General features: G+C 43.9%; 1 protein-coding gene across 11 annotated transcripts in view; it reads left to right on the forward strand.

Moving 5' to 3' along the window:
- Positions 1-19,124, forward strand: part of PIEZO2 (piezo type mechanosensitive ion channel component 2) — a 474,955-nt gene that overhangs the window by 320,080 nt on the left and 135,751 nt on the right. For all 11 annotated transcript variants that reach the window (XM_068237153.1, XM_068237160.1, XM_068237158.1 and 8 more), the window contains 2 exons: positions 6,874-7,039; positions 12,988-13,231. In XM_068237153.1, the coding sequence (XP_068093254.1) occupies positions 6,874-7,039; positions 12,988-13,231 (410 nt within the window). The remainder of the gene's footprint in view (positions 1-6,873; positions 7,040-12,987; positions 13,232-19,124) is intronic.

Here is a 19,124-nt window from a genome sequence, read left to right on the forward strand (position 1 = left end):
ATTTGGAAAACATTGAATGGAAAAAAATATAACATCCCATCCTACAAGCCTGGCAAACCATACATCATTTATATTTTTGCAAAAAATAATCTCTTAAAGCATCTGCTTAAGCAAAATGTTTCTGAGCTTCCTTTCCCTCAACCGCTAGTGGTATTCAATATGAATGAATCATAGCAATGATCTGAATTATCCAAATGTTTGCGTTATGAGTGGTGGTCACACAACCACTGCAGCTTTTTCTGATTGGGAGGGTTGGTGAGTGGCAGTTTATCCACACCTGCCCCTCCTGGAAGTCAGTACTCTTCTATTGGATTCAGGGAGAGGGGCAACAGGGAGCATTGATAGTCAGGTGACACCCGCTAGAGGAAGGGAGAGAGAGGCTACAGGCTGGAGCAGAGCTTTATTACTTCCGTATAAGAAAGTCTAATGGCTCAATTGTCAGTTTTGGTTTTTTTGTTTTTTTAATTAATTTTTATTGAAGAGAAGAAGGTCAATTTACACAACGATAGAGAGTTGGTTACAAAGAATTTAACATCAAAATGACAAATATCTTGAGAAAGGTCACTTTTTTATGAGGAGGAAGAGGCGGCTCTAGATGAGATCTAAGAGTGATGCTAGGATGAGTTATTAAATGATGGTCTTATTCTTGCCACTATCGGAGTTTATCCACAGCCAATTGGGTTGGGGAGCTAAAGGTTGAGGTGAGCCCCCAGTGGGGCTGTGATAGTAGTAAGACAAAATAGGAGCCTCATCAGGACCATGGTAAGTTACTATGGATTGTGTACTTGTATTGGGGGCAATGCCAACTACCCAAGACAGGTACTAGTAGAGGAGGTGTGGAGACCTGTGAGGTCGGAGTAAAAATTTGGTTGATGATGATGAAGCTATAGAGGGAAAAAATGTAAAGTTAAAAGTCCCAAGAAGGGTGCTCCTCCTCTTCTACAGATAAAGAAGACAGATTTTACGTAAGAACTAGAACAGTATGTCAATGTTCTATAGGATGTCCCGTGGAATGGGGAGCATCTGAGATGAAAACAGCTGTGATCAATTGTATAACATTAACATTAAAACAAACAAGGGAACAAGTAATTTGAAGAAAAAAACATTTGAGCAAACCAACAGGTGAGTGTTGAGTTATATCATCTAAGAGTCCACATAGGGTATATGTTTATTTCTACATTATCGCCGTTTATAGTACAAGAGTCAGCCCATAAAGGTCTCGAGCTAGGGTAGACAGGTGGATTAATGAAGAAGAGAGGTGAGGGATGTTTCGATATTGCTTCTCTAAATTGATTTTGCAATAGGAAGTGACAATTATTTTATGGAACGTGGGTAGAAATCGTTGACCCCAATTCTGCACTATTGTTTGTCGTAATGTACATATTAGGTGTGAGGTAATTATTTGCTGTTGATAAGGGAATTTTTCAATTCCTACGTGTAGTAGGGCAAGTTTGGGGGAGAGAGAGGAATTGAGGTACTAGTCAATTTTTTAATCAGTTTGCTAAGATCTGACCATAGTTTAGCAGTGTCTGGGCAATACCAAAAGTTGTGTAATAGTGTAGCAGGTGTTCTGTTACATCGCCAGCATTTTGGGTCATTGGATGTCGAGAAGAAAGAGAGTTTATATGGGGTAAAGTACCAGCGAAGTAATAGTTTTTGAAAGGTTTCCCAATGGGCCAAGCAGGAGGAGTGTTTCGTGATTACCTGAGTGGCTTTTAAGACATCAGAATGGGAAATAATTGTTTGAAGGTCTCTAGACCATTTATTGATATAAGTGTTTAGGTTGGAGGTTTTTGAGTAAGTTAAGTAGTCATACCATAGTGAGATTCCTTTTTTCAAAGCAATTGTGGAATTGAAAAATGCGTGGAGGGAGTTTGGAAGGATAAGGGTTTTAAATTTGGTGTTTCTTATGATATGAGAGAGTCTTATGTATAAAAAGATGTCCGTAGGTGGGAGTTGGAATTGGCAAGCTAGAATTGGGAAGGGTTTTATAGAATCATTTGTAAACATATCATTGATATGAAGGATTCCTTTTTTGATCCAGGAATTCAGGGAGAGGTGGGGAGATAAGCTTTGTTGGATAAGGATTGGGGTTTTAATTGCTATGCCTTCCACACTTGAAGGATTTGTGGTGAGAGCATATTAGAGAGTGGCTTGAACTGAGGGTAACATTGATTTTGGGTTTGGTTTATGTACTAGGAAAGAAGCAAGTAGGAGTTTGAGATCTATTCCCATTATATCCTTTTCAATATCTGCCCATAATTTACGCTCTGTCGGTGCCCATCATTGTTTAGCGATATCAAGGATACACGCATGATAGTATGAGTGTAAACAAGGGAAGCCAAAGCCTCCTTTTGTTTTAGGTATGGTTATAGTGTGGTGTGATACTCTATGACTTTTTCCTTTCCAGAAAAATGTGGACGTTATTTTTTGGAGGTTTAAAGCCCAATCTACACGATATGATTCTTTGTGCGATTCGATTATGATTCTATTTACAATCCAATTAAATCCATCATGTCCGATCAGGATTCAATTCGATTCAATTCGATTTGCCATTGCAAAACAATGGCAAATTGAATGGTATTGAAACGAATCCCGATCGGACATGTCAGATTTAATCGGATCGTAAATAGAATCGTAATCGAATCGCACAAAGAATTGTATCGTGTAGATGGGGTTTTAGAATAATTTTTTGGGTACTGGGATCTGTATTGTTTGAAACACATAAAGCACTTTAGGTAGAACCAGCATTTTAAAGGCCGCCGCTCTACCTGTGGGAGAAAGTTCAACCTTTAGAATAGAGGCGATATTAGAGGCTACTAACTTTAGAAGGGGCATATAGTTAGTATTATAGAGGTCAATTGTCAGTATTTTAAAGTACATTTAACTAAATATATACTGTAGATTTACATAACATTATTACCCATAGTTCTACAGTAGGATTACAGTAATATTGTAGTTGTCATGCAAACTTTACTGATGTTTTGAATATCCCTATTTATTGTCCAGCGCTGCGTAATATGTTGGCGCTTTATAAATACAATAAATAAATAAATAAATAATAAATGCAGTGCAAGTTAAACGTTGTACATGCTGACAAAACTTTACTGACTGTATGCTGTCACAAAGAATCTTCTGAAAATCAAAGCTGGACCACTTCTTGACCCAAAGAGATGACATTTTGCAAGCATTCAAACAGTGTAATGTGGCTGCCCTAATAGATAGGCCATGTGTAATTATATGATGTCTGGTGCTTTCTACAAAAAAAGCCTTATTGTCCTCATGCACTGAGCCAAAGAACGACAGTTGAAACAACATCATTGATGTGATTTTTATATGCAAAGAAACTGTGACCCTGAGAGACACAAACTGGAAATGTCTGACACACATGAGTCAACGTTCTTGCCCTTGGCTATGTAAATACAGAAGATAGCAGTTCACTGTGTGCCTCATGCTCATGGCTTGCTTGATGATTTGGAAGGCATGTTTGATCCATTGTTTTGAAATATGCTTTTAGGTTCTTGCTGGAATTTAACTCCAAGTATCTGAGATGCAGCAATGATTGTGGAGAGCATATTGCGACACAAAATACATTCCCTGTCTAGTAAACCCATGTATTTACATAACATGTAATCCAGCTTAACGTGAACCTGAACTGAGTCAAAATATTTAAAATAAACACTGCAAGTGAATATTACATACTTACCTCCGCCATCAGTTCCTCTCAGAAGCTCACTGTTTTCTTCTAACAATGATTCCTTCCAGCTCTGACAAGATTGTATCAGAACTGAAATATATCAGTTGCTGTCAATTATATATCATTTATTGTCAGTTATAACTGAAAAGATAACTGATGTGCAAGGTAATTTCCATCTTTCCCTATGGTTCAAATGGGCAATATTACAGTTTAACTGTGTGCTGACCTGGAAGCTGTGAAGAGGGCATCAATATTTTTAATATGTTGTTGCCCCCAGCTATCCCTGCTGGGAAAAAAAAACAACAACAATAGTTAAGTGTTAAAGTGAAAAGATCTAAGATGTAAATTGTTATGAAAGCAGACCTCTAGCCTAAATTAAAAATCTTGCAGGCTACTTGTAAAAAAAAATTATAGTTACCTGCGCTGCCTTGTCCTGCGAAGCTGTCCCTAAGACCCCGCATTACCTGACTTCCAGCGTGTGGCTCCGCCTCCCCTCTCTCCCCGGAGGAAAACACCAAGATGTACTGTAGTAAACATCTTGACGATCTTTAAATAAGCAAATGAACAGCACACAGCAGCCCAATGCAAAGTCCCTTCCCCATTCACAATAAGAAGTCTAATAAAACACACACAAAAATAATAAAATCTGGGTGCCCTATAGCAGTGTTTCTCAACATTATTGGCATGTACCCCTTTTAAAACCCTGTACTCACCAAGTACCCCCTGCCATAGTAAACATCATCTCAAGTACCCCTTGACAAATATAGTTTTAATCATAGTACATAACAATTGGCTGTAAACAATTTCCAAGCATTTACTATTGCTTTTAATTAGCCAAAATACTAATTTGGTGTTGTTTATATAGGATTTATCATTTTCTAAAACTCTAAATTTGTTATACTTGGTTAATTATATCAAGCCAAAGTACCCCCTGGAACCATCAGAAGTACCCCCTGGGGTACGCGTACCGCATGTTGAGAATCTAGGCCCTATAGGATACAAGAATATGTCCACATGCTATAGAAAAAGCTGGAAAGCAACTAATATAAAACCCAACTTAACTGAGGTGCAATTGTTGACAAAACTGCACACCTGTTGGACAAGCCTGCATAAGTATTATTACTTTGTCTAATGCTTTCATTCTCCGCAGTAGTGTACAAAGTATGTATAACAATACTTAAAGTGGTATGAAACTCAGCATTTCATATTTGCTCTAAAACAGTGTTACCCAACCCTGTCCTCAAGGCCCACTAACAGTGCAGATTTTGTGGAAATACACAGAGGTAGTTAATCATCTCTGCTGAGATGCTAATTACCCCACCTGTGCATGTTTGTGGTTTTCTGCAAAACATTTACTGTTGGTTGGCCTTGAGGACAGGGTTGGGGAACTCTGTCTAAAAGAATATTTACAGCCTTAAACCTACTACCAGAAAAAATGGTAGCAGAACAGTATTCAAAAAGTTAAACACAGCACTTTCTTCTTCAATGGGAAGCTTATTGCTGAAGTTATAGCCAAACTCAAGTGTTGACATTATCCTGTTTATTAGTAAACATTGATGTGCAGTGTATCAGCTTGCACAGACAGCAGAAGGTAAACACAGCAGATAAATCTCACTGGATACATTATAATATATAAGAGGACATCCAGGCAATGGGCTTTGTTTGAAAGTAAATAAATATGGCAGCCTCCATATCCCTCTCACTTCAGTTGCCATTTTAAGTGGACCTGAAATCTTGAACAGGACCGAAGGAAAACAGAGAAATGCACCCTGTGGGCCATATGCAATTCACTTTTTCTCCTAGGAGATAATTTTTCATCTTGTAATTAAAATAAATTTTTATTACTTTGCAATTGAAAAAGTACCAAAAGGTAGGTGAAAAAGTACTATCAAAATTATTTTGAGCATTTTCTTGCTTACTGATGGATTAAAAGGCATCTTATTGATGTTTGAAAGTATCACCTAGGACAGGGGTGCCCACACTTTTTCAGCTCAGGAGCTACTTTAAAAATTGCAGAGTCAAAGAGATCTACCAACATTTCAAATACTTAGCATTTATAATGTTGGTAATTACTATATAAGTCTTATATAGTAATATACCAACATTATACAGTAAATGTCAATTTTAGCAATGGAAATGTTGGTAGATTTCTTGGATTGGCAATCTGAATTGCACCACAACCATTACCCGCCACTCCCCTGCCCCCTCCTGACCCACCACCAATGCCAAAAATATGTGCCCACCTAGACAGGAAAGCCTCCGCTCTGTCTCCTCACTGGGACTTGGGAGGGTGTGGCCACATGCTGTGTATGTCTCACACAGCCTGAAGGGGAAAGAGATGGTTTCTCACCAATTGTTCCTTTCCCCTTCAGCCACGCCTCCCCCTTTCAGCCGTGTCTCTCCCATCTCCTTGCTGTGCATCAGTGCAGGGCATCAAATTCTGACAGCCGCGGATATGTGGTAGCAGATTTTGACAGCCACAGCTACACGGCGGTAGCACATTTTAACAGCCGTGGGCCGATCTACTCAGCAGGCAGTCGCAATCTACCTGTAGATTGCAATCGACCTATTGGGCACCCCTGACCCAGGAGAAATCTCAGGAGAAAAAAGTTAATTGCATATGGGCCTGTATGTATTTGGAGAGTTTAGCCTGTCTAATTCCCACTCATTTGTTTCTAATCACAAGTTGTAATTTGATCTCTCCCCGTGTCACCTGACTGCCACAGCAGATAAGGCAGATAAGCTCACTGGAAAGCACAAGATGTTAACGATATGTCTGCTTCCATGAAAGCAGGAAGTAGAAACAGTGCAGATTTATTTCAGGATTTGTATCAGCTGAAACAAGAAATGTTTTTCTTTGAAGGTTATTATGCTGTTGTATCTTTTAGAGCAGAGAGGAAGTTCTGAGTTCAGGTCCGATTTAAGGCTGTCTGGGATTGGCCAGCACCCCAACATTGTCTAAACTTCTGATAAGTTTTAATATTTATTTTAAAATGTGATATATTTAATAATAGCTAAAAATGAAAGCAATTATAGCACTTCAGCAGAAACCATAAGACCTTCACTGGCAGGCACTGTTATTTTCAATAAGGTTTCACATAAGGTTTCGTCATTTCACAGATGTTTGACATGATCCACCCTGCTAATCTTTTGAACTCTTTTCATTTCATTGCCAGATGATTTTATGCTGTTACTTTGTGCAGCTCTTCAGCGGCAAGTGTTTGAGGATGAAAATAAGGCAGCAGTTCGCATTATGGCTGGAGATAATGTGGAGATCTGTATGAATCTTGAAGCTGCCTCGTTTAGTCAATATAACCCTGTTCCTGACTTCCTCCACTGCAGGTATTGTGAAAGAAAATGTGTCATTAAGAGGTTCTCTTCTGGCCATGTCTGGATGTTTATCTCATGGTATTAAATGTAACCTACATCAATGTAACCTACATCATACCTTGGTGTAATTGTGGGGCCTGTGTTATAAGGTTGAATAGCTTCCTCAAGCTCTGTGGTAATGATGTATGTGGCCTTGGAGAAAGGTGCCCATCTGATAGAGGAGGATGGAAGTAAGAGCCTCTCAAAGTGGCACGCATAGGCTTGGCCAGCCTTGGCCTTGTATAACCTATGCTAATGCACAAGGATTCATGGTGATCTGTTTCAGTGTGGAGTGCCTGTTCCCAGGATCTCGGTTTCTGTATGTCAGTGTGCCAGCTTCTGCTCTCCATGTCCACGGGATGACAAGGCACTGCATTGCTGCTAAAGTGCGAAGAACAATCTAGAGCGCACCTCCTGCAGTTCAGTACATTTATGGTAATGGATGTTACTCTCAGGGCCGGATTTTTACTTTTCTCTGCCCAAGGCCCACCACCACCATGCGCCCCCCCCCCCCCCTTCCGACAGTATTTTTTCCAACACTCCCTTGCCAACACTTTTTAACTTTCAAATAAACGGCAACATTTTGCTTAACCCAGCTAAGGGTTGAGCGTTCTGATTGGGACCTCTGTTCTGCATGCTTTGAGACAGAACTCAAATTTTAACTGATGTGCACCGTGTGGCAGGAGGGGTTAACTCACCCTTGTAGCCACCTCTGTGCACCACCTTCCACACTGAATTTCAGCTTTCCAGCTATTTCCTCCTTCACAGCCAGAAGGAGGAAGTAGATTGAGAGCAGACATGGAACGCAGAGGGCAGTACACAGAGGCAGCGACAAAGGGGATTTACCGACCTGCTGCAATGTGCATCAGGTTTAATTTGACTTCTGTACAGAAGCATTCAGAACAAAGGTCCCAATCGGAGCCTAGTCATCCCTACACCCAACAAGACAGCACCTCCTTCAGTTAGTGTAATTTTAAAGTAAACCTGAGAGGGGAGAACAAGTTCTATTTTACTTACCTGAGGCTTCTTTCAGCACCCCCTAGCCTTACAGGTCTCTTGGTTACCGCCGGGTCCGTTTAATTGTGTCGCTATCCCCATCTGCGGGCTACTGAGTATGCACAGCCCTGGCCATGCACTTCCTTGATCATGCTCCCATGACTGGGAGCATTCTACTCATGCACAGAATGCTTCCAGTCAAGGGAGTACAATTGAGGAGGCGCACGGCCTGGGCTGTGCATGTGCAATAGCCCATGACTGGTCTAGCAGGCAAGCTTTTGGAGGGAGAGTGGCACGATGTAACCAGGAGGAAACCAATAGACCTGTATGGTTATGAGGGTCTGGAAGAAGCCCCGGGTAAGTAAAATAGAACTTTTTTCCCTGCCTCAGGTACACTTTAGAGCAAACCTGAGATAAAGGAAGTATAAGGATTTATACTTACCTGGGGCTTCCTCCAGCCCCCAGTAGTCCATCTGTTTGATTGGCATCCTCCTGATACCCTCAGTTCTACTGCAGTAGAGTCTGTGATCAAGCCCAGTTGAAGTCCAGTGCCTGGGAGTGTCCTGAGCAAGCACAGTTACAGTCTTCGCGAACTGTGCATGTGCCGAATGCTTCTCGCTATGATACCACGATTGGAGATGACCAGGACCGCACATACACAGGCAGAGTTAGGCTGGATCCACACTATAATCGCTTTTCGGAGCGCTTGTGATTGCTGAGCACTTTGAGTGCTTTTTAAAAATCGCTCCCATACACTGCGTACCCTGCGATTTTTACTGCGATTTTAATGAAAGAGAATGGGAGAGATTTTTGAAAAGCACTCTGAAAGCGCTAAGCAATCACAAGTGCTCAGAAAAGCACTTATAGTGTGGATCCAGCCTTAGAGCATTTGGGGGCCATTCAGGCCGGCTGGCGGCTGCAGCAAAAACTTACAGTCAATTCTGTAGTCACAGATCTGGAGCCACTGCCAGCCAGCCAGCCAGGGATGTGCGCAATAATCAGCTAGGGGGTCTTTGCCGAGCGCATGCGGACTGAGGCTCTCATATCCATCAGCCCCAGCAGCACCGCAAGACCTCCGCTAGACTCCTGGCGAGCGCTGTGCTGTTTAAATCTGTGACGTCACGTGACGTCACTGATTGACAGCGGGGGGCGCCCTATTGAAAGAGCCTCTCCCTCGCTCTCTCACAGCCGCAAGTTGGAGCTGCCTGGGACTCCAGAGCGAAAGTCTGCCTGTACTGGCCGGCGGCTGGTGACTGCCAGATGCAGGCAGGCTAGCTCGAGTCCAGGGCAGGGGCCAGGGCGTACCACCATCGGCAGTTCGGCACTCGGAGACGGAGTCCGATCTGCTCAGGCCTCCTGTGGGATCCCGCCTCCCGTGCGTCCATGTTGCCAGGCAACCGCAGCCGCTTTCACCCGCCTTGCCTCTGCTCACACATCGCACACAGAGCAGAGAGGCAAGCGGGGCGGGCGGCTGCGGACACACACTAGTCTAGCGGGGCAGCGGGCGGCTCAGTAGTGACAGGCTGACAGCGCGTATGGAGGGTGACAGGTCACAGGTGCGTGCTGCAGTCAGTTAAACTGTGCCACCCGCGGCCGCCCCATGGAATGTAGCATATTAATTCGCCCTAGTCCTGTGCCTTGGAGGCCTTTCCCCAAATCCGCCCTGGTTACTCTTATAGATGGCCACCAAACTTTACCATCAGATAGATCCCTGTGGGATTAAATCTGGCACACACTGGGAACAGATTTTTAATAGCTTTCAGTAAGAATTCTATACAGTGCACCGCTATGGGCCGTCGATCTACTGCCGCTCTTGACCTGCCGCTAATCAATCCATATCTTAATATCAGAAATATAAGGGCCTAAAGCCTCATCTACATGGTACAATTTTCCATCAGATCGGATCTATTAGACGGATCTATTAGATAATTTCCAACCAGTCCAATCGGATTATGTTAGATTTTGCAATAGATTTTGGGTACTTATCAAAGCAAAATCTAATGCAAAATTGATCTGAAACAATTTGGACTGACATGACCAATAATTCTAGCAAACTGCGTATATAAAAAAAAGCCTTTATCTTAGTGGTATGATGAGTCAATGAGCAAAAATATGTTTCTCCCTTCTTCTCATCTCAGTTAACCAAGCTAGATTTATCCACAAACCTTAATTCCTTTAAAGGATACCCAAGGTGACATTTGACATGACGACATGATGACATGTGTATGTACAGTTCCTAGTACACAAATAACTATGCTGTGTTTATTTTTTTCTTTCTTTTCCTGAAAGAGTTAAACATCAGGAATGTAAGTGGCAGTCAGACTACAGTGTGACCCTCACTGATAAGAAATTACAACTATAAAACTTTCCTAGCAGAAAATGGCTTCTGAGAGCAGGAACGATATAAAAAGGATCAATAGTCATATATTTTAGCTCTGGCATGCTTCAATGAATGTGTCATTAAGCAAAAACAATAAAAGAGTAAAAACTTACAAAGTACAGTAGATTTAAATATAAAATAAAACTGTGGAATATCTTAAAAAGTCATTTTTAGGAGAAGGAGAATAGATACAATCCAGAGCGGTTTTCAGGAAAGAATCCGTGGTGAGTGCAGCTGGCTATGAGAGACTGACATATAAGAATTAAACATACAAGGAATCGTTGTACTAGATACTAAGTGATTACTAACAGAGCTCCTATATAAGAGACCTGAACCCTGTCACTTTGAGACAACATACCGTATTTTTCGCCGTATAAGACGCACTTTTTCTCCCCCAAAAATGGGGAGAAAAAGTCCCTGCGTCTTATACGGCAAAGGCAGGGAATCCCCAACTTAATAACGCCCGCCGTTCCGAACCGCCGACCCGCCGCCATGTTGAGGATTCCCTGCCTGCTTTCCCCATGCCTGTACGAGTCTCCTGGCCCCCCCCCCCCCCCCCGGATGGAAATGTCAATAGCAGCGGCAACTTACCTTTGGCAGGCTCCTGCGCTGATCCTATATCATCGCGCTGCCCCCCCCCCCCCCCCCGCTAGCCTCCTCTGCCTCCCCCTCTGTATCTGGCCCCCCCGGGTGAAGGAATAAGCAGCAGTAGCTTACCTCCGCAGTGCGCCCGCGATGACTGCAGACGTCCGTCTTCAGGGCACTTCTCGCTCTAGTGGCCGGCTTTGAACTGCGCGTCATCAGTTCAAGCCGGTCACTAGAGCGAGAAGTGCCTGGAAGACGGACGTCTGCAGTCATCGCGGGCGCACTGCGGAGGTAAGCTACCACTACTTATTCCTTCACCCGGGGGGGCCAGATACAGAGGGGGGAGGCAGAGGAGGCTAGCGGGGGGGGGGGGGCAGCGCGATGATATAGGATCAGCGCAGGACCCTGCCAAAGGTAAGTTGCCGCTGCTATTGACACTTCCATCCGGGGGGGGGGGGCAGGAGACGCAGGTGGGAGGGAGGAAGGCTGGGGGGGAGAGGACATATGGGGGGCACTGGAGGACATATGGGGGGCACTGGAGGACATATGGGGGGCACAGGAGGATATATAGGGGCACAGGAGCACACATGAGGACACACAGGAGGACACATGGGGGGCACAGAAGGACAGGTGGGGGGGCACATTAGGACACATGGGGGGCACAGAAGGACACATGGGGGGCACATTAGGACACACAGGAGGACACATGGGAGGTACAGAAGGACACATGGGGGCACATGAGGACACACGGGGGGCACATTAGGACACACAGGAGGACACATGGGAGGCACAGGAGGACACATGGGGGGCACAGGAGGACACATGGGGGGCACAGGAGGACACATGGGGGGCACAGGAGGACACACAGGAGGACACATGGGGCACAGGAGGACACATGGGGGCACATGAGGACACATGGGGGGCACATTAGGACGCACAGGAGGACACATGGGAGGCACAGAAGGACACATGGGGGCACATGGGGGGCACATTAGGACACACAGGAGGACACATGGGAGGCACAGAAGGACACATGGGGGCACATGAGGACACATGGGGGGCACATTAGGACACACAGGAGGACACATGGGAGGCACAGAAGGACACATTGGGGCACAGGAGGACACATGGGAGGCACAGAAGGACACATTGGGGCACAGGAGGACACATGGGAGGCACAGGAGGACACATAGAAGGACACATGGGGATATAGGGGGCACAGGAGCACACATGAGGACACACAAGGATATGTACAAGACGCTCCTGGAATATGGACGCACCAGGTTTAGTATTTTTTTTCCCCTGGATTTTGCCCTCTAAACCTGGGTGCGTCTTATATTCCGGAGCGTCTAAGTAGGATCTGTTTGTAATTTTCCTCAATGAAAACGGGACAATTTAAATTGGATCCCCTTCGTGCACAGATATGAGCGCTTCTGCATAATAAATGTGTTATCTATAAACATAAGAACTATCTATTCACAAGTTTAAGCACAAATTGGATCCCTTCTGTGCATTGATAAGTGATTCCTATCGAACTTATTATAGTTAGTTGGCAATTAGAGCGCTGCTGATTTAAAGGGCCCTATAACAATATTGAGTGGTTGTGGTGTGTATGAGTGTGGAGTGTGGATTGTGGATTTTTGGAATTTTATACATTATATTTTAATAAAAATGTATTCTATAGAATACAGAATTAGCGCGAGTTGTAATTACATTATATTTTGTGGTATTACATTGAGAGAGGGTTGAAGGTATCCCTCTGCAACACGCAGCTTGTGTAGGGTTACTTACCAGCGCCATATAAATTGTATGTCTATTGAATAGATACAATTATTTAATGCATTGGTTTATTTTCATCTCGGGTGTCCTTTAAGCATAAAAAAAACTAGTATTTTAAAATTACAAATAAAAAAATATTACTATTATTAGTTATGTTTCATATTTTGCTGTTTCCTTACAGATCCTATTTGGATATGGCTAAAGTAATCATGTTCAGCTATCTCTTCTGGTTTGTTCTCACAATCATCTTCATTACGGGGACAACGCGAATCAGTATATTCTGCATGGGCTATTTAGTGGCATGTTTCTACTTCCTTCTCTTTGGAGGAGATTTACTTCTGAAGCCCATACGAAGTATCCTACGCTACTGGGACTGGCTAATAGCTTACAATGTCTTTGTTATAACAATGAAAAATATATTATCAGTAAGTACCTGGCTTTCATCTATTTCATCTTTCATAGTGATAATGCAGAAAAGAAGTGTGCATGTAATGTGCAAATAACTGGTATAAAAATGGCTTTAGGTGGATATATTTCCACCTGGTATGATGGGTGGGTTTGCTCACAGAAGCATTCCAGCTTAGATACCTCAGTCACTTTAAAGCTGGGACCAAAGCTGTAACATGTGCTGGTCTCCTTCATTCAAAACTAAATCTTTGCCAGCTTCTTTCCATGCTGAGATACTTCTGCAGTGTACAGAGACACTTAAAAAAGCCTTGCACATAGCTGCACGGCCTAATTAACTTCTGAGATATAACTAACATGTACAGCTTTTACATTAGAGGGGCTACTTTGTTTAAAAACATTACTGCAACCTCCAATACATATTAGAATGGTATTTAAATTAGAACTTTAACTCAGTCAGTAGCCAATACCCCCTTTCCCCCGAGAAATCTATACCTTTTCTTGAATAGATCATCAGGGAAATTTGTATGATGTCAGGGCAATGGTCCCAACAGTTTCTTGTCTTTGACCCTCATTGCATTGTGGCTAAAACACCTGTTTCCAACTGCCAAACAAGCAGTATCTCCCTCTGTGTGTGTATATATGTAATGATCGCTGCTGCAGCAGGTATTGCTGGAAGCAGTAGTGCTGCAGCTCAGGCAGTTCTGATCTATTTCCATGCAAGCTGCATAGCTTTGTCTGCCTTTCCCTGCTGTCAGCTTGTGACTGATTATCATTCACCTGTGTGGGAATCTGCATGTCTGCTCCCATTGGATGACCTCAGTATAAAGATCTGCTTCCTGCAGGGTTTCCTTGGGTTTTCATAGCTTCAGTTAAGCATGTCTTGCTGTCGCTTCAGCCCCCGATCGTGTTTCTTGTTCTAAAGATACTTTGCTGGTTTTGCATCATATATTGGTTCATTGCCAATATATATGCATACCAGCACGTTTATTATTTTCCTTGTATTCGTGTTACGTTGATACATCAGTGTCGCTGATATATACGTACACGAACTGTTTATTTCCTGTGTTCAGTTAGTCAGCCTTCCAGCACGTTTTGGTAGTTTGCGCGTACCGTGAGCACCCGTGCTGAGCTAGTTATCCTGTTCCTGGTCCTGTTTGTGGATTGCGTTCATCTCTGCGAAGAGATAACTAATCCTTCTGAATCCTGTTCTGTTACCGTTGTGGATTGCGTTCATCTCTGCGAAGAGATAGCGAATCCTTCTGAGTCCTGTTCCCTGTATTACTCCAGTCCTAGTCAGCGTTCCTGCTTATGTCATATATCGGTTCATTGCCGATATATACATATGTTAGTCAGACGTTACAAATAGTTTCATTGATAGCTGTAATTGTAATACGCTAGGAAAACATACTTATTGTATATTTATCTGTGTTACGTTCATCTATCTTGATCCTGCTGTTTCCTGTCTGTCCTGTCCTGTCTTTGTGAGGCACGCCATCGCCGCAGCGCATTGGCTGCCTCATTCCAGTCTGTCTGGTTTTGGACGCTTGCTGTCGCTAAGTAGCCGCTAGCTAGCAAGCGTTCATTCTGTCTACCTGTCCTGATCTCCTCAGTTCTGGTTTGTGCGCTCAGCGCTACTTTGCGCTGAGACGTTATAACGAAAGCATTGTGGCTGTCAGATCTGCACCGGCTCTGTGCGCCACAATCTCCTATTGGAGTCAGTCCTCCCCTCCACTATACTAGGGATCAGGGGAGGACTGGGACCTTTTGGCCTGGGGGGAAACACAACCTAGAGGCCCTTTCACGGTAGTCCCAGCCCCAATCCATATCTTTCTCGAGCCCAAATGTATATAGTGCACTGCTCATACACTAATTGATTTTCCACAGCAGATTCGATCACTGTGATCAAATCTGCTGGAAACTGATGCTCCATCATTGCTGCTCAATCATATTTTAAATAAATTTTCCAGTGAAATCAAATATTTTGCTTGAAAAGGGGTGGTGACCTTATGCCCCCCATTGAACTGAGCGACAGCCAGAGTGCCCAGGTTCACTGCTGGGGCTTTGCTAGGATCCTGGAAGATCCTGGGCACCAAGGGAGAGGAAGCGTGTGGCGCGCATAGCGCGCCAAAAAAGGGCGTGGTTATGCAGCAAGAAAGTGGGAGTGGTCATGGGTGGGGTCAAATGTACATGAACCTAGCAATGGTGTAACTTAAATATGATAAATACGCAGTATTTAAAATAGGTAGACTTTTCTCACCTGGCTTCTGTCTTATCCTCAGCTGGCCTGGGCGCTGTGCTCGGCTGGCAGTTATGCTGTGCTAGGTTTGTGGTTATGCTGCAATGATGCAGGCCAAGCTGGCAGTGATGCTGGGCTCAGGGCTGGCTTGCTGGCATGCTGTGAAGGATCCCTGTGTGCCTACCGGCAGTAGGGCCAGATTTGTACCACTATCACCAGCCACCCCATGACAACAGCAGGGTTAGGATAGAGTCATCAGAAGGGGAGGGGGGGGGGAGGTTAGGGAAACTGATAGATCTGGGTAAAGGCCCATACACACGTCGGATTTCCGCGGACGGGTCGTTTGACCGTCCCGTCGTTCGCCTGCTAAATCGGGCGTGTGTACAGACTATCGTTCGTTTGATAAGAGTGAGTTTGAGGGAACCGCCCGGCGGATCGCTCAAATTCACTCTTATCAAACGAACGATAGTCTGTACACACGCCCGATTTCGCGGGCGAACGACGGGACGTTCAAACGACCCGCCGTTCGCGGAAATCCGACGTGTGTATGGGCCTTTAGGCATTTACAAAAAAAAAGGGAGTTAAAGTTAGGTAAAAGAAACATAAAGGCGGTTAGAAAAGATTAAAGGCTAGGCTTTTGGGCAACTTAGGGTGATGCTAGGAATTTGAGAGCAGAATTATAGAAAAGCGGATGAAATTAAGTATCAGGTTACGGTTACTGATTACAAGATTACAAAGATTAAATTGACTAAAGTCAGTCAGTGGCAGGACTATGTACTCTGTAAAGTCTGCAGAAGGTGTCAGTGCTATTTATATAAATACATCGTAATAATATGGTAGGACATTAGACTATGGCTATGGTAGGATTAGATTGTGAGCACCTCTGCGGATAGTCAGTGACATGACTAAGTATTCTGTAAAGTGCTACAGAAGTGGTCAGTGCTATATAAATACATAATAATATGGTAGGACGTTAGACTATAGCTATGGTAGGATTAGATTGTGAGCTCTTCTGCGAACAGTCAGTGACATGACTATGTACTCTGTAATGTGCTGCAGAAGATGTCACTGCTATATAAATACATAATACTAATAGGGTAGGACATTAGACTAGGACTATGGTGGGATTAGAGTGTGAGCTCCTCTGAGGACACCCAGTGACATGACTAAGTATTCTGTAAAGTGCTACAGAAGAAGATGTCACTGTTGTATAAATACATAATAATAATAATATGGTAGGACATTAGGCTATGACTATGGTAGGATTAGAGTGTGAGCTCCTCTGAGGACAAGGAGTCACATTACTATGTATAGGATAAGAGGGGGAGGGAGAGTGTGCTGTAGAGACGTAAAGGGGGGATATGAAAACACAGGGGGGAGGGAAAGAGAACACGAGATGGAGGGGAAGGGGGGGGGGGGGGGGTATGAAAACAGAGGGGGGTGGAGAGACAGAGCAGGAGATGAAAGGGGGAGAAAAAAAAGCAGAAGAATGACAACTTTATCACCAGCCTTCACACTGCACATCCTTGCAGTTATAGCGAACTCCTGTCTCCTGCACACAGGATTCAGACGTGCTGTGTATTCACAGCAGTCTCCCTGTGCAATCCAGCCTGACTTCAGCAGCACAAGCTGCACTCTGTCATCTGTGCTGCCAGGAATTCTCTGCAAGGCTTCTGCAGCTGCTCTTCACATTCTCTCCCTGTCAGGCCACAGAGTTAAATATTGCGCCAGGGAGAGAGAGAGAGCAGGACAGCACACAAGCCAATTGACTCCAGCTTACAGAGCCCTCCGATCACATGGTATGAGCGGCTCTGCTTCCTCATTGGCTGCCCGGCCCCATGTGATCTCGGCCGACTGGAAGCATCCGCCCCCTACACTTCTCTGCACTCTGTAGCCATCGCAACAGCAGGGACGCTGCAGATCCGCTGGTATTGTAAATACTACCAGCGGACAGTGGCAGCTGTCTGTGATGACTAATGCTGCCCCACCGGCCCTCCATGTGTGAGCAGGCGGCGGCCCGGGGGGCAAACGCCTCCCATCCCCCCAGGCCAGTCCGCCCCTGCTAGGGATAGCCTGTTTCCTGGTGCTAGTGTGTGTACCTCCTCCACGCCAGCTCATGCGTTGCATGCTGACTGTGGAGAATACACCACCAAGCCTTACATTATGAAAACCCCCTTACCAATCCCTATTGTGGGGGGAATTTCCAGAAATTATGACACTGTTTGTCAGGGGTCCTGCTCCTTTAACAAATTTGAAAAGCTTGGTCCTGAAGTTACAGACAAATTTATATCAGAATTGGTTAAAGTTCTGGCCAATCCCGACTTTCGGGCTTCTGCAATTTCTACCTGGTCTGATTGGATCGTTTGTGCTCTTTTTAAGGGCAAACTTTTTGATTGGGCAATCGATGTCTTAGATCACACTCAGTTTAGACAAAGTCCTTTGCAATTTATAGCTTTTGTAATTCACAATTGGTTGCGCATAGATCCATTGCCTTTTCCTCTTAATGAACTCCTGGCAGCAGGCCAATCAGCTGCTCCTTCAATTGCTTGCAAGAATGAGCAGCAAGCAGAAAGTGTTACTGATAATTTTCCTGCAGCTTTGAATAAATCATCAAAAACAGCAAGGTCAAAGGCAAAACGCAAACGTTCTAAGAAACGTGTCCAATCTGCAGAGTCGTTATCCTTAGCGACTGAGACCTATAATGAGATTCTGCCATTAACAGATAATGAAATGCAATTGTCTTTCAGGGGAGTTAAATGGACTTATGAAACTACTAATGAACTTTCATCACTGGCTAGGGAAAATAAAGATTTTTGTTTAAAAGAATTATCTGAGTATGATTATGAGGAGATATTACAGAGTATTGAACAAATCAACTTATTTGTGAAGCAAGGAAAGTTTGCATACACTACAGTTAAACACTTGCTACAGGTATTAGAGATTCTTAAGAATAAGGAATCTGCCAATCACCTGCTAATTAACCCAATATATGTCCCTGCCACAATCATATCTGCAAACTGTGATCTGCCTGTTAAGTATGCTTGGAATCCTCCATTTGAGAAAGGAGAGATGGAAGCTCTGGTCAATGAATGGAAGAATGATTCAAGTTCATTTTGTCAATTTTACAGTGCAAAAAGTGAATTAGTATTGAATGCATGCATTAAGTCTGCCTATAACCTAATAAAAACTGGTGTGTGTGGGTATGACTTTGTGGCTCCATTGATCGATGTGTGGAAAATGATTTTGGATGATTTTTATGCGATTCAATCAGTTGATACCAGGGAAGACACACTGTCAATTGGAGACTGTCCCACTTCTCCAGTTACTGAGTCCCTGCCATGTCTTGTGAATGTTCCTGTAACTCCACCCTGTACCATGGATAACTCAGTGTTACTTCCCAGTAAAACAGAAGCCACTGATACTTTCTTAACTTTGCCCTGCACAAATTTCTCAGCAGAGAATCCAGAGGTCCTGCTGACTTCTGAGTCCAGCCTAGCCAGTACTCATGAGTCTTTGTTCAGTGAAACAGACACCAGAAAAATCTTGCCTGTCTCTGCAAACACTTCTGCAGAAATTACTTGTGTTAATAAAGTTCAACTCCTGTCTGATCCAGCAGATGCCAATAGATGCACTACATCAGTTTCCGAGTCCCAGCAATCCTGTCCAGAAATCTC

Source organism: Hyperolius riggenbachi, chromosome 5 (assembly GCF_040937935.1).
Source record: "Hyperolius riggenbachi isolate aHypRig1 chromosome 5, aHypRig1.pri, whole genome shotgun sequence".
NCBI lineage: Eukaryota > Metazoa > Chordata > Amphibia > Anura > Hyperoliidae > Hyperolius > Hyperolius riggenbachi.